Source organism: Pelodiscus sinensis, chromosome 5, assembly GCF_052426305.1.
Source record: "Pelodiscus sinensis isolate ZL-2025 chromosome 5, ASM5242630v1, whole genome shotgun sequence".
In the NCBI taxonomy this organism is placed as follows: Eukaryota; Metazoa; Chordata; order Testudines; family Trionychidae; genus Pelodiscus; species Pelodiscus sinensis.
The window spans coordinates 64,590,909-64,603,737 of record NC_143056.1 but is presented as its reverse complement, the minus strand read 5'-3'; the positions used below and the strand labels follow the sequence as shown (position 1 = coordinate 64,603,737).

Below are 12,829 nucleotides of genomic sequence, written 5' to 3'. Positions count from 1 at the left end.
AGTGCTTCAGATGCATTCTCTGCTCCCCACTGCCATGTCACTGCTCTGCAGACTTGAGATAGCTGTATGCCACATGCTGCTGTACACTACATAACATTATGAGTATGAAGACCTGCAGCCTGATCCAGGACCCCACTGTCAATTGCCAAAAAACAGTTTAAAGGAATAAGAAAGATCATTTAAAGGAGCAAGGAAGAAATAAGGCAGCCATCTTTAGAAACCTATAGGAAAGAACTACAGAGTACCTAGTGAAAGTTTCATCTAGATTGCTCCAGAATACAAAAGGGACATCTCTATGTACATAAACAATGTGCTCCTGAATGCATCTAATCCAACAGGGGAATGGAAAACAGGTGCCAATTGCCAACTCTACCTCTGTTGTATTTCTGTCTCTTCTCTTACAAATAAAATACTGAAAAGTTGATAACTTGGGAGTTTGGTCTAGGTACCATTTTTAAATGTTACCATTGAAAGCAAAATGCATGCAAACACTTCGGCTGCGTCTACACTGCACTCTTACCTTGAAATAAGCTACACAATTTGTGCTACTCACACAAGTTTGAGGTAATTTTGAAATAAAGCACTATTCCAAAACGTCCCTTAACCCTTGTGAAACGGGTTATGGGGACACTGGAATAGCGGGCCCATTGTTTCGAAATAACGGATGCACTCAAAAGATGCAGAATAGCTACTTCAGGATACTTCTGGTATTCAGAAATAGCGCTGCAGTGCAGATGTAGCCTTAGAGTTCACTTCCCGTCTTCAGGCTCATCCATATGAGGGACTGTCTAGACCGTGGAGGCTGCAAATAGATATTGTCTCAGAGCATAGTTGGAGTCCCCCCTCATCTTCTCCCTCCATCTGCCTCACAGTTCTTGGCAAGAATCTTTGTCTCACGCTCCACCAAAATATCCAGAGTTGTCCATGGGTCAACTTTTGGTGGGGTCTCTATCAAGCATGACATGCAGTTTGCTGTAAAAGCAGCAGATCTAAGTGGCATCACCAGTCTATTGTTGGCTTTCCTAGCCTTCTGGTATCCCTGACAAAGTTCTTTTGCTTTCACACAACACTGCTACTGATCCTTATTGTACCCCTTTCCCTGCCTCGCCTGTGCACTCTGCTCATAGATATCCATGTTTATATGACTGATCCATAGCTGTGTTTGCACAGTCACTTCTTTCTGCGTACTCCAGACAGGAGTGCATCTGGTGTGCAGAATCACATGAACAGTAGAACACCACAAAGGACAACTGCTAGGAATATTTGCTGAGGTGGGCAATCAGGAAAATGTTTTAAAACTGAGGATGTTAAATTGCAGTTATCTGGCTAATTGTGTAGTTGATACAATTGTATCGACTACACAGTTAGTGGATAAAGACCAGTCTGCAGAGCCATAGCTCCGGGCGCTTGCTTGAGCTGGGGCAGAGCATTCCCGGCTTGTGCTGCCTCTGGGAGCCACCAACGTTGCGGCTCTGCATTTTAAATGTAGTAACAGTTGCCAGGCTCTCACTACATTTAAAATGCAGAGGCACAACGTCCTGGACCAGCACAAGCCAGGACCGAGCAGTCCCAGCTTGTGTTGAGTCCAGCAGGCCCAAATAGAGGCAGCAAGGGAGGGAAAGCGAATAGCCGATACTCTAGATGACTGTCCAATAAACTTATGCTTATTGGATAGTCAACTAATCGATTACTTGCTAACATCCCTATTTAAAACCACAATGGGATTTTTAACAGGGTATGTGGCCTCTAGTCTTGCAGAAGTGAAAGTAGACATTGGGACTTATGGATGTGTCCTGCACCGGGCACAGTGTCCTTAGCAAAGAGGTGGTGGCTTTGGGCCTCAAGAGGGGTGGAGAATCGTGTGGAATTGGGGCAGCCCGCACCTCAGTCAGTCTTTCATGGACAGCGCCCAGGAGCTCAGGGACTGCAGCTGAGAAAGCTAAGAGCCCTGGTGCCGCAGTGGTAATTTAAAGGACCAGGGCTCCTGCTGCTGCCACAACAGTGAGGAGCTCCATCCATGCCCTTTCAAAATGTCCCTAGGGAGATACAAGGCCTGAGACAAGGCCCTCTCCCATCTTCTCTACCTCATCGTGCCTCTGCTCCACCCCATTCACTCCTTTCCCTAAGGCCCATCCCGTGAGTTACACGCCCTGGGCGACTAGCAGAAGGCAGCAGAATTAAGGCCTGGCCCCGCACTCACCAGTGGTGGTAGGACACAGATTGACCTGGCCCCTGCAGGCTCTGCTCTACCTCCTCCTCACACCTGCATCACTCTGCTTCCCACTGGTAAGTGCAGGGAACAGTTCCACTCCTTCCCCCAAGCCTCTTTTAACTTTGCTGCTGCTTTTGCCACTGGGCAAAGGGGAAAGCAAAGCGTTGCCATGGCAGCACAGCCAGCGCCTTCTGGCAGGTCCTCCAATGGCGGGAGCAAAAAGCCAACCATGTGTGGGCCAGTCCAGCAGCTGGTTCTTATCAGAGCACTGAACTGACTCACTTTCACCTCTGTCTCCCTGACTCCAGGGTAGTGGAGCAACCACAGAGGCTAATGTGGACATTATTTTACTGTCCTGTTCTTCCTGGTCAGTTGCAGGTAATTTACTTTTTAAACCAATGGGTGCCAGTTTTGCAACTACAGGCGCCAACACTGGCATCACCTTGGTACTCTGCCCTTCTGAGTCTAATGGAAGATTTGCAATTTTTAACCCAAGTGGGGCCAGTTTGGGCATAGGCCTCCACAATGTGTCAGTATTACCAGCTTCTAGATTGGTTTTCATTTGCAGGATTGGAGGAGACACACTGGTCTCTGCCAAGGGATCTAAAGTTTTACCGTGACCACCATCAGTTACTGAGAGTTTGGCAAGTGGGTCCTTCATGTCAGAGCCTATCACTATCTTCAAAATATCTGCTTGAGATGAAGGTTCTGCTGAGTTCTTCTCACCATCCGTAAGGTCATCATCTTCTAGGTGAAGCAGGAGGGGGCTTATGGAGTCACTACTCTCGCGAACTTCAGAAAGGGCCTTGAAACTGCTACCCAAGTGACCGTACGGGAAGGAGGATCCATCTGCAGCAGCCAGGTCACTGGCAGCTCCCCTGCGAGTTTCAGAGTCTTCTGGGGAAAAGTCTGAACTCAGGGTATTGGGCAGCTCTGACATGCCAGAAGTGTCATCATTCAGCTGCTGATTAAGAAAGGCAATTTCGTTGAGAAGTGAAGTGAGGGTTTCATCAGTGTCATCACTCTCTTCAATGCTGCCCAGTAACTCACTTGGGTCTAGTTCTGCTTCCTCCATTGCAGAGGCTACTTTCCTCAGTTCCATTTCTATCCTGGACTCTTTGAGATCTTTAACTTGCAGCTTGCGGAATGGAAAATCCTTTGGCTTCAACCTTTCCCCTCCCTGATCAATCTCTTTCCTCCTCCCCTGGTTTCCAACAAACTCTCCAATACAAAGCTTTTTAGCAAAGGACTCTGAAGAGTCTTTTACTGTAGGTACATTCCGAATCTGTGGAAAGCTGTTGTCTTTATTTTCAAGGAAAATTTCCGTGGGCCCTGTAGCACTTCTCCCATCTCCACAGCTGTCTCCAGGAAATGCCTTGTTTTTTTCTTCTGAAAGGATATCCTCATTCTGCCTGTTTTCATGAGGTCCTGCTTTCAGGGACTGCTCAGATGTCTGGGCACCAGCACCTGGGGTTACATGAGAATTCTTGGTTCTATTCAGGCTTAAATTAACTCCCCCTTCAGCAGCCAGTGATGTCACATTGACAATTTTTGGCATCACGAATGAATCTTCACACTCTAAAAAACCAAACAAAGCAAAATCCATCAGGGTCACTGATGACTGCAGCTGAAAACAAGCCTCCTTCTCCCGTAACACCTCCCCCCAACAAAACCAACTCTATAAAGAGTTTGAAACATCTGCTTTAATACACAGATGTGAACTGGTTGTACTTTTTTTTTTCACTCTACAAACTTAATCAATACTACTCTGAAGAGTGAATCATTGAAATCACATGATGTCTATTACCTATCAGAATTTATTTTTAACTTGAACACATTTGAAAGATGTTCATTCCCCCTACGGAAAATTGTATTTTATAAACTGAAGTGCATAAATGAACACAGGGATAGATTCAATAACAATTTTTAAATGGGCTTAAATTGCAACAAGGGAGGTTTAGATTGGACATTAGGAAAAACTTCCTAACTGTCAGGCTTGTTAAGCACTGGAATAAATTGCCTAGGGAAGTTGTGGAATCTCCATCACTGGAGATATTTAAGAGCAGGTTGGATAGACATCTATCAGGGATGATCTAGATGATCTAGATATATGGTGCTTGGTCCTGCCGTGAGGGCAGGGGACTGGACTTGATGACTTTTCGAGGTCCCTTCCAGTTTTAGTATTCTATGATTCTTCCAGTAAACCTGCTCTCATGTGAGCTTACCTGGCTGTGTTGTAACTGTGTTGCTAGCAACTTGAGACTTTAGCTCAGCTTGCAGAAGTGTGGAAGGAACAGTGGCTACCTGTTCTGGCATCAGGGAACTCTTCAATGTAAGCACCTGCCCTTGTGGAGTCATCACTAGTCTGGCAGTAGTTAACGTAACAGGAGAGGATGTGGTTTCCACTGCATAAAAATACAAATAAAAACCCCACACTGAAAGTGATATTTCTGACACTGCATGCTTTACAGCATTTAACCAATAGATACTTACTAGCTGACAACAGCTCTCTTTTGAGTGAATATCAATATTAGTGTCCTCAGCCCACTTTGCTAATTAGAACAATTTTCTCAGCTAAAATCTGTTAGCAACTGGCAAGCTCGGTTTATCTTAATTTCCCCACTTAGAAACCTCTGACCCCACTTATCCAATCACAGAGGAAATTAATGTGATTTCTGTAAATTTCTAGACTTTCTTAAACTCTACCTTAAAATGTAAAACATACATAACCCTAATATACAGAAACATTCTTGCTTTGATTCTTTACCTTGACTGTGTCTGAAATTAATACATTTATAGCAAAATGGCTATACACAGCAGGCTGCTACTCCCTTCACCCACCAAGCTATCCAATGATTATGATTACATTTTACTCACTGGTATCCTTAGTAAAAGTTATGGACAGATCACAGGCAGTAAACAAAAATTAATGGCCCGTGTCCTGTACATAACTTGTATTATATAACCCTGACAATCTTGGGTGCTCTAAGACAGGGGAGAGCTCAGGGGTGCTGCGGGTGCTCTGAGGGAGGTCTAGGAGTGCTCTGGGGAGGGGAGGACTGGTGCAGCTGGCAGGCTTTTTGTTTGGCTCTATATGGCTCCCCAGAACTTTGCAATGAAGCCCTTGACTTATAGGTGGAGGTGTAGCAAGGGGGGCTCTGCATGCTGCCCCCACGCTGAGCTCTGGCTCTGCTGCTTCTACTGGCTGGGAACTGCAGCAAATAGGAATTGCGGGAGGGGGAGTGTCTGCAGCTGGAGGCAGTGCACAGAACCATCTAGCACACCTTTGCCTAAGGACATGCTGCTACTTCTGGGAAGCCCCCCTAAGTAAGTGCCACTCAGAGCTCTCATTTCTTCCTATGCCCTAACTTCCTTCTTCAGCCACGAGCCCCCTTTCACATTCAATCTCCTGACTAGTCACACAAGCCACTACAGAAATCATGAAGGTCACAGAAAGTCATAAAATCCATGACAGACTCACAGCCTTACCAATGATATTTCCCGCCCCCCCCACCCCGTGTGATAAGATCAAACATATCCCAACCTACCGGCAGCCTGGCCTCCTTTCCTCGCGAGTATTAATGGCTTCCCTCGCCTATTTGTCACAATCTTTGGAAGAAGTGGAGGATCCTTCTTGCTGTCTGCTGGGCTTCATGGACACAACAGTCTCCTCTGGTTCAACTTGTTTCCTCTTCTTTTGTGCTTCTACCGCTTTCTGTTTGGCATAAATGTATTCTAACTTCTTCAGAACCACTTCTTCTGTCTTACCTACAAAAAAGTGAGAGAGAGTGAGAGTGAAAGTGAGAGTGAGACAGAGAGAGAGACAGAGACAGAGAAAATGTCCTCGGATTCTAATTGCTTCCAGGACTAAGAGTTGGAATGGAACCATACAGAACCAGCAGGTTTACCCCAATGCAATTTATTGTCCAAAGAACAATCTACAGTGCATCACAGAAATAGGAAAATATATCTACTTTTACTCTCTTCAAGGAGAAAAAATAGATCTTAAAATTGGTCTTCAGCTTGTCTGCAGCTTTGATGGACAGAATTCAGACCTAATAACCAATGGCTCAGGGATCTGTCTCTTCCTGCTGGACAGGTTGCCAGTTGAGAACTTTCACTGCTACAGTAAATACGGTGTTGGCCTTACCTACAAATACACTGACAGCTGGGGATGAGAGCATTATTTATTTAGCTATGAATGGAGATCCTTCATCTTATCCAAAGTTGTTCAGACTTGTAGATCTTACTATTCAAAGAAAGGAAATTTTAGAGTAAGCTTAATATTTCTTAGAACAATAAGATCCACAGACTATACAATGGAATTTTATCAACTGTCTGTAGGCACGTTGAGAATTTATTTAGCAATTTAGTTATATGATCAAAACTCATATAACTATACACAGGACAACAAAGTGGGTGAAGTAATATCTTCTACTGGACAATCTCTATTGATGAGAACCACAAGCCTTGGAGCCCCAGAGAGCAGACCAACACAACTATAACCACACTACATATAACTGTACACAGGCTGTCCCTCAAGTGACAGAGGTACTACAGAGTCAATACTATCATTTCAACTACAGCAAAAGATAAAGATTACCTATCAGCTCTGAAGCATATTATAAAAAGTCAGGCTATCTTGCAGATTTTTTATGAACAGTAGGTCTCTACCCACATATTGCATTTATGGAGTGTGACCAGAGTTTACTAAAAAGGCTATTTTTTGCATCATATGGCTCAAGTATAAACCACCATATCCACCTAGACATGTAAGACTATGAAAAACACTCTCTCCTCCCTGCTTACAGCCAATTGATTACAAATATTGGGCCTGAATGCTTTACTGTTTTAGATTTGTCTAGATACATTTTTTGTGTTAAGAGAGAAGGACTTTAGTCCTATCAGCCATAACTTACAAAATATGAAGTTGGCTTTACATGCCTAAAATGACTATTGGAATCAAACCAAGAACTAATTTATCAACATGGAATGTGCAGTACTTCTGTTCTCAGGACAGTACTAATTCCTTACTCCATCTGGCTGATGCAGTTATCATCATAAAAGCCACTTGATAGACAGAAAGTATAGGGACAGATCCTTTGGAAGGCTGAAAGGATGCCATGAAAGGAATCAGCACCAGACTAATGTCCAAAGATGAAACCCTGTTTGGCTATTGAGGATATACAAGAAAGGCTCTTTGGACAAAACTCTGTTTCTGAAGGCAGTGAAATATTCTTCCCTTTGGATATCTCCAGTGTACTGGACACTAGGATCCTAATGGTCGGCAGCAGGAAGGTATGTCCACATTTCCTTTACCTGTGGAGCTGAAACAAAAGTAGTATGTCTCCTTAACAGGAGAGTTGTCTCCCTAAGCTAGTGGCTGACAGGTCTAAATGCTGTCCTCAAAGCTGCACGTGAGCTGAAGATCCACTGTAGAACCTGTGGCCCTTACTGCTTGAAGAAATAAATACTTTTCTGTGTTTATGACAATGTACTTTATACTATCACAGATACACCCTATCCCAAAAATCAGTCTTCTTTTCTTACAATCTGTGGACCAGATTCTCAAAGGTATTTAATGAAAGTTAGGTCCCTAAGTATCTTTGAGGAGCTAATACTAAATCTTTTATCTGCACGTTCTACCACTTATGTACCTATCCACTAAGTGACACCCTAGTCCTTCCCAGCCCTACAAGTTCTTTCTTTCACTCCTCTAACCACTATGTCCCCTTAAACCACCGCACCCGAAAGTGTGGATACTTTACGAATCAGACTGTCTTGTTTGCGAGTCAGTAAGTTCTTCTACCCAATCAGTTTATCTCCCTGATCAGTCAGACCCTGGATCTCTTCATAGACATAGAAGCATGTCAGAAATACCAGGTTAGAGACCAAGCTAATGCATACAACACAGAAATAAGTAGCTCTCCTTTCCCAGTCAAAAAAGGCATTTTAAAAGTCTCCCTACAGACATTTTCCATCCATCAGAAAAACACCCAATCTTGATTTAAAAATTCTCAGTGATGGAGAATACATCATGATCCTTGGTAAATTGTTGTTGGTAAATAGTTGTTAATTATTCTTGCTGTTAAAAAGCAGGGTTGTGTAAGTATAATTGATTAATCGATAAGCTATGCTATCGACTTTACACATTTAAATGCAAAGATGCAGCAGGGGACCTACCGCTGCTGCGGCTCTGCATTTAAAAAATACCACAAGCCAGGTAACCAGATAGCCCAGCTCAGTCCTGGCTTGCACAGATCTGGGGCCAAACCACAGTGTCTCTCTGCATTTAAAACATAGCAGGAGCCAGGCGAGCAGGCAGCCAGGCTCAGTCCCAACTCACACCAGTCCAGGACCAAACTATGTTGCAACTCTGCATTTAAAATGTAATAGGAGGTAGGTGGGCAAGGCAGACTAGCTCCTACTTTTTAAATGCAGAGTCGCAGTGGGGTTAGGTCCCAAACCCAGTGCGACCCAGGACTGAGCCCTTTAGCGGTCTTCCCTTATCGACTAATTGTGTAGTCGATAAAAATTCTACTGACTACACCATTAGCAAACTACCCTCTTCTTAACATCCCTCTTAGAAAGTTATATTGTTTTTCCAGTGTGATTTTGTCTTGTTTAACATGTTATCCTTTTCTCTCTAAGACTAAGAATTATGCAGGCATTTTAAGACTATACAGTACTCAAGTCCCCACTTAACCTTTTCTTTATTAAACTAAATAGATTAATCTTCTTCAGTCTACTATTATAAAGCACCTTTTCTAACCATTTTGACTTTAATCATTTCCATTGCTCCTCTCTGAATCCCATCCAATTTATCAGCATCCTTCTAGAACTGTGGACACCAGAATTGGACAATACTCCAGCTGCACTTTCACCTATGCTAAATACAGAGATAAAATAACTTCACTATCCTACTTCAGATTTTTGGTCTTTTGGCCACAGTGTCACACTGGAAACTCATGTTCAGAGATTATCCACCACTTCTAAAACGTTTTCAGTCACTACTCCCCAGAATAGAGTTCCCCATCCCCTAAGTACGGCCTGAATTCTTTGCTACTAGAAGTATACATTTACATTTAACCATATCAAACTGCATATTGTTTGCTTGCATCCAGTTTGCCAAGCGATCTGTATCACACTGTCTCAGTGGCATGTCCTTTTCATTATTTACCACTGCTCCAATTTTTTTCTTACCTGCAATCTTCATCACTGATGATTTTGTTTTCTTCCAGGTCTTTAATAAAAATGTCAAGAACCAATCCCTGCAGAACCCCACTAGAAACAATGATTTGATGATAAGTCCCTACTTACAATTACATTTTAACTCCTATCAGTTAGCCATCTTTTAATTCATTTAATGTGTGCCATGTTAATTTGACATCTAATTTTTTCAAACTGTCACGTAATACCAAATCAAATGCATTACAGAAGATCTACGTATATTACATCAACACTTTTACCTTTACAGATCAAACTTGTAACCTCATCAAAAAGATATTTAGTTTGACAGAATCTATTTTCCATAAGCCTACGTCTAACAGGTAATTGACAAAGCCCTAGGAATGTAATATACAGATAAATGTAATTATTTATGGCTCTTGATTACGTGCTGCTTGTTTCCTTTCATTTACAGTTTTCTATCTAAATCCTATGTTGAAATAAAATATTTCACAAAGAACTTTATTTTCTTACCTTAGGGAGATCTGTCTTCATTGTATATTCAGACTGCCTCGCTGTCCAATTTAAAATTGCCAAGGCAATTACTTTCGAGTGTTAAATTCGCAAAGAAGCAGTGGAAGATAGGGGAGCGCATCCCATTAAACCCTAAAGTTTATCTCGAGTGAATTCATTTCTCCTCAAATTACTTTATTGTGAAACGATTGCATAGAGGAGAAAAGCATTTCTGCACTCACATCTAAAATATTTTTCATATCATTACACTGTTTTTCAGACCTGATGCCAGTTTGCCCCACATTAAAGGAATTTTTCTCCATATGATTTGAGCTGTAAAATACCTACTTGTTTTAGGATGTAGCACTTGGAGACCTTGGGGAGGCTATGCAGTCCTAGTGCTCGTTTTAGCTTTTCGAAAAGATCTCTCATTTCATCGCGACGTCGGCGTTCATTTGCTGTATGTGTTTGGCGGTAATGAGCAAAAGCCTCTGCCTCATTCTTCTGCTTTCACGGATTCACAGGCAAATGGACAGACAGATGCACAAACTTTCTAAACCGTATAATAGGTTGTATATCTTCACAGACATTTTGAAATACAAAGCTTGACTTATAATAAACAGTAAATTTGTTTGAACATGGAAGAATGGGGACAAGAAGGCACTTTAGAAAGGATTGCGTGCGCAAAGGGGAAGGTTAATAATAAGCAAATTAAACGTAAGAAAAAGGAGGTTACTCACCTTCCTGTAACTGATGTTCTTCGAGATGAGTGTCCCTGGCGGTGCTCCACATGAGGCGTTGAGTGCCTCAGCGCTTCCCGATGGATTTTTCTCTCAGCAGTCTATCACAGGCCGCGCATGCACGAGCCTCCCTCAGTACGATAATGCATGCATGGCCCCCCTCCCTTCAGTTCCTTCCCTATCCGGAACCCGGCAAATAATGTATTATAGATGTTATCATAAGGGCATTCCGAAGTAGAGGGGAAGAAGGGAGGGTAGTGGAGCACCCCCAGGGACGCTCATCTCGAAGAATGTCAGTTACAGGAAGCTGAGTAATCTCCTTTCCTTAGTCGAGAAGCGTCCCTGGGGGTGCTCCATATGAGGTGACTTCAAGCAATATTTTCTTATGGAGGTAGGGACTTCGGATCAGGTCAATATGCCGTTTGTAGTACAGCTTTTGCTAGTTTGGTATGCTGAAGGGGTCCTGAGGTGAGAGCATAATGTTTGAAAAGGTGTTTTCTGATGACCACATGGCTGCTGTGCATGTGTCATGTAATGGGATTTTCCTTAGGTAAGCCACGGATGCAGCAACTGCCCTTGTGGAGTATGTCCGAATCGGAACTGGCAGAGGTAGGTCATTTTGGGAATGACAGGTAGCAATGCAATCTGAGATCCAATGTGACAACCTCTGTGATGAAATTTATTTTCCCTTGCTATGATCTGCAATGGAGACGAAAAGACGAGGAGAGAATCTGAAAGATTTTGTTCTGTCAATGTAAAAGGAGAGAGCCCTTCTGACATCTAGGGAGTGCATCTGAGCTTCAAAAGGATTAGCGTGGGGGTTTGGAAAGAATACTGGCAAGTATATTGTCTAATTCAAATGGAAAGGGGAGCGCACGTTGGGGAGGAATTTTGGGTGCGGTCGCATCATGACCTTGTCCTTAAAAAATACAGTGAAGGGTGTTTCTGCCATCAGGGCAGCCAACTTGTTCACTCTGCGGGCTGATGTTATTGCTACCAAAAATGCCATCTTTAAGGATAAATGGCCTAGGGAACATGTCGCCATGGGTTCAAATGGCAGTTTTGTGAGGGCGGTTTTGTTAGTACCAAGTGTAAGTCCCAAGGCTCTTGAGGGGGTGTGACTTCTGGGTACAGAGCCTGAAGACCTTTCAAAAATCGCTTAGTTACTGGGTGTGCGAAGACTGTGGTGTCTTCCACTGTTGTGTGAAAGGTTGCAATGGCTGCTAGGTGGACCCTGACTGAACTGAGGGAGAGATGTGATTGAGGTGTAGCATATTCCAGTATATCAGGAAGTGGAGCATTTTGAGGTCGTATGTTACGAGAGGTTGCCCAGAGAACAAATCGAGTCCATTTGCTCATGTATGTTTTTCTTGTTGCAGGTGCTCTGCTCTGTAAGAGGACATCACGTACTTGTTGAGAGCACTGCAGTTCTATGCCCGTGAACCATCTAGGTACCACGCCTTGAGATGGAGCGTGCGAAACTGTGGGTGAGTATACATGATCCCTGGCTGATAAAGAATGTTGGGATCATTCGGAAGCGTGATTGGTTGATGTATTGCTAGCCTGAGTAGAAGGGGAAACCATGGCTGTCGGGGCCAGCAGGGTGCAACGAGGATAACTTTGGCTTTGTCGTTCAGAATCTTTACGAATACCTGTTGAGGAGAGGAAATGGGGGGAAGCATAATGTAGGAGTACATTTCAGGTTATAACTAGAGCATCTCTGGAGGACTCTTTCCCCATGTCCGCCCTGGAGCAATAACTTTGGCATTTTTTCTTTATTGACGTGGCAAATAGATCTTCATTGGGGAAACCCCATCGGTTGACTATGTCGCTGAGGAGCGTATTGTTGAGTTCCCATTCGTGCTCTTGTGGCAGAGCTCTGCTGAGGACATCGGATGTAGAATTGAGGGCCCCAGGAAGATGGAAAGCGGATATGCCTTCTGTCTGGGCACCCCAACCTGTAAGGGATGCATCTGTAGTGACAACTACAGAGGGTTCCAGGGTTTGAAAGGGAATGCCTATGCACAGGTTGCATGATTTTGTCCACCAGTGTAGGGATGCTTTCACTGGGTGTGGTAGTGTAATCATTTTGTTCATATGATGGACATGCGGCTTGTACTTGCTTCAAAGCCAACCTTGGAGGCATCTCATAAAGAGACGTGCATTTGGGACCACAGGATTGCAGGATGCCATGTGA

The 12,829-nt window shown here is 43.5% G+C and overlaps 2 protein-coding genes across 4 annotated transcripts in view; both read right to left on the bottom strand.

Annotated features, from left to right (window-relative positions):
• The window catches only part of LOC102449777 (MAX gene-associated protein), a 256,194-nt gene that overhangs the window by 104,159 nt on the left and 139,206 nt on the right, over nt 1-12,829 (bottom strand). Inside the window, exon 1 of one of the 3 annotated variants that reach the window (XM_089778502.1) lies at nt 2,939-3,075. The exons of the other annotated variants lie outside the window; for them this stretch is intronic. The gene's annotated coding sequence lies outside the window, so the exon portion shown is untranslated. Of the gene's footprint in view, nt 1-2,938; nt 3,076-12,829 lie in introns of those variants that run through there. 3 annotated transcript variants of the gene reach the window in all.
• Nucleotides 557-12,829, bottom strand: part of LOC142829131 (MAX gene-associated protein-like) — a 72,083-nt gene continuing 59,810 nt past the window's right edge. Inside the window, 4 exon segments of the mRNA XM_089778826.1 lie at nt 557-3,790; nt 4,438-4,617; nt 5,761-5,819; nt 5,821-5,980. Coding sequence (XP_089634952.1) covers nt 2,247-3,790; nt 4,438-4,617; nt 5,761-5,819; nt 5,821-5,980 — 1,943 coding nt within the window. The 3' untranslated portion in view covers nt 557-2,246.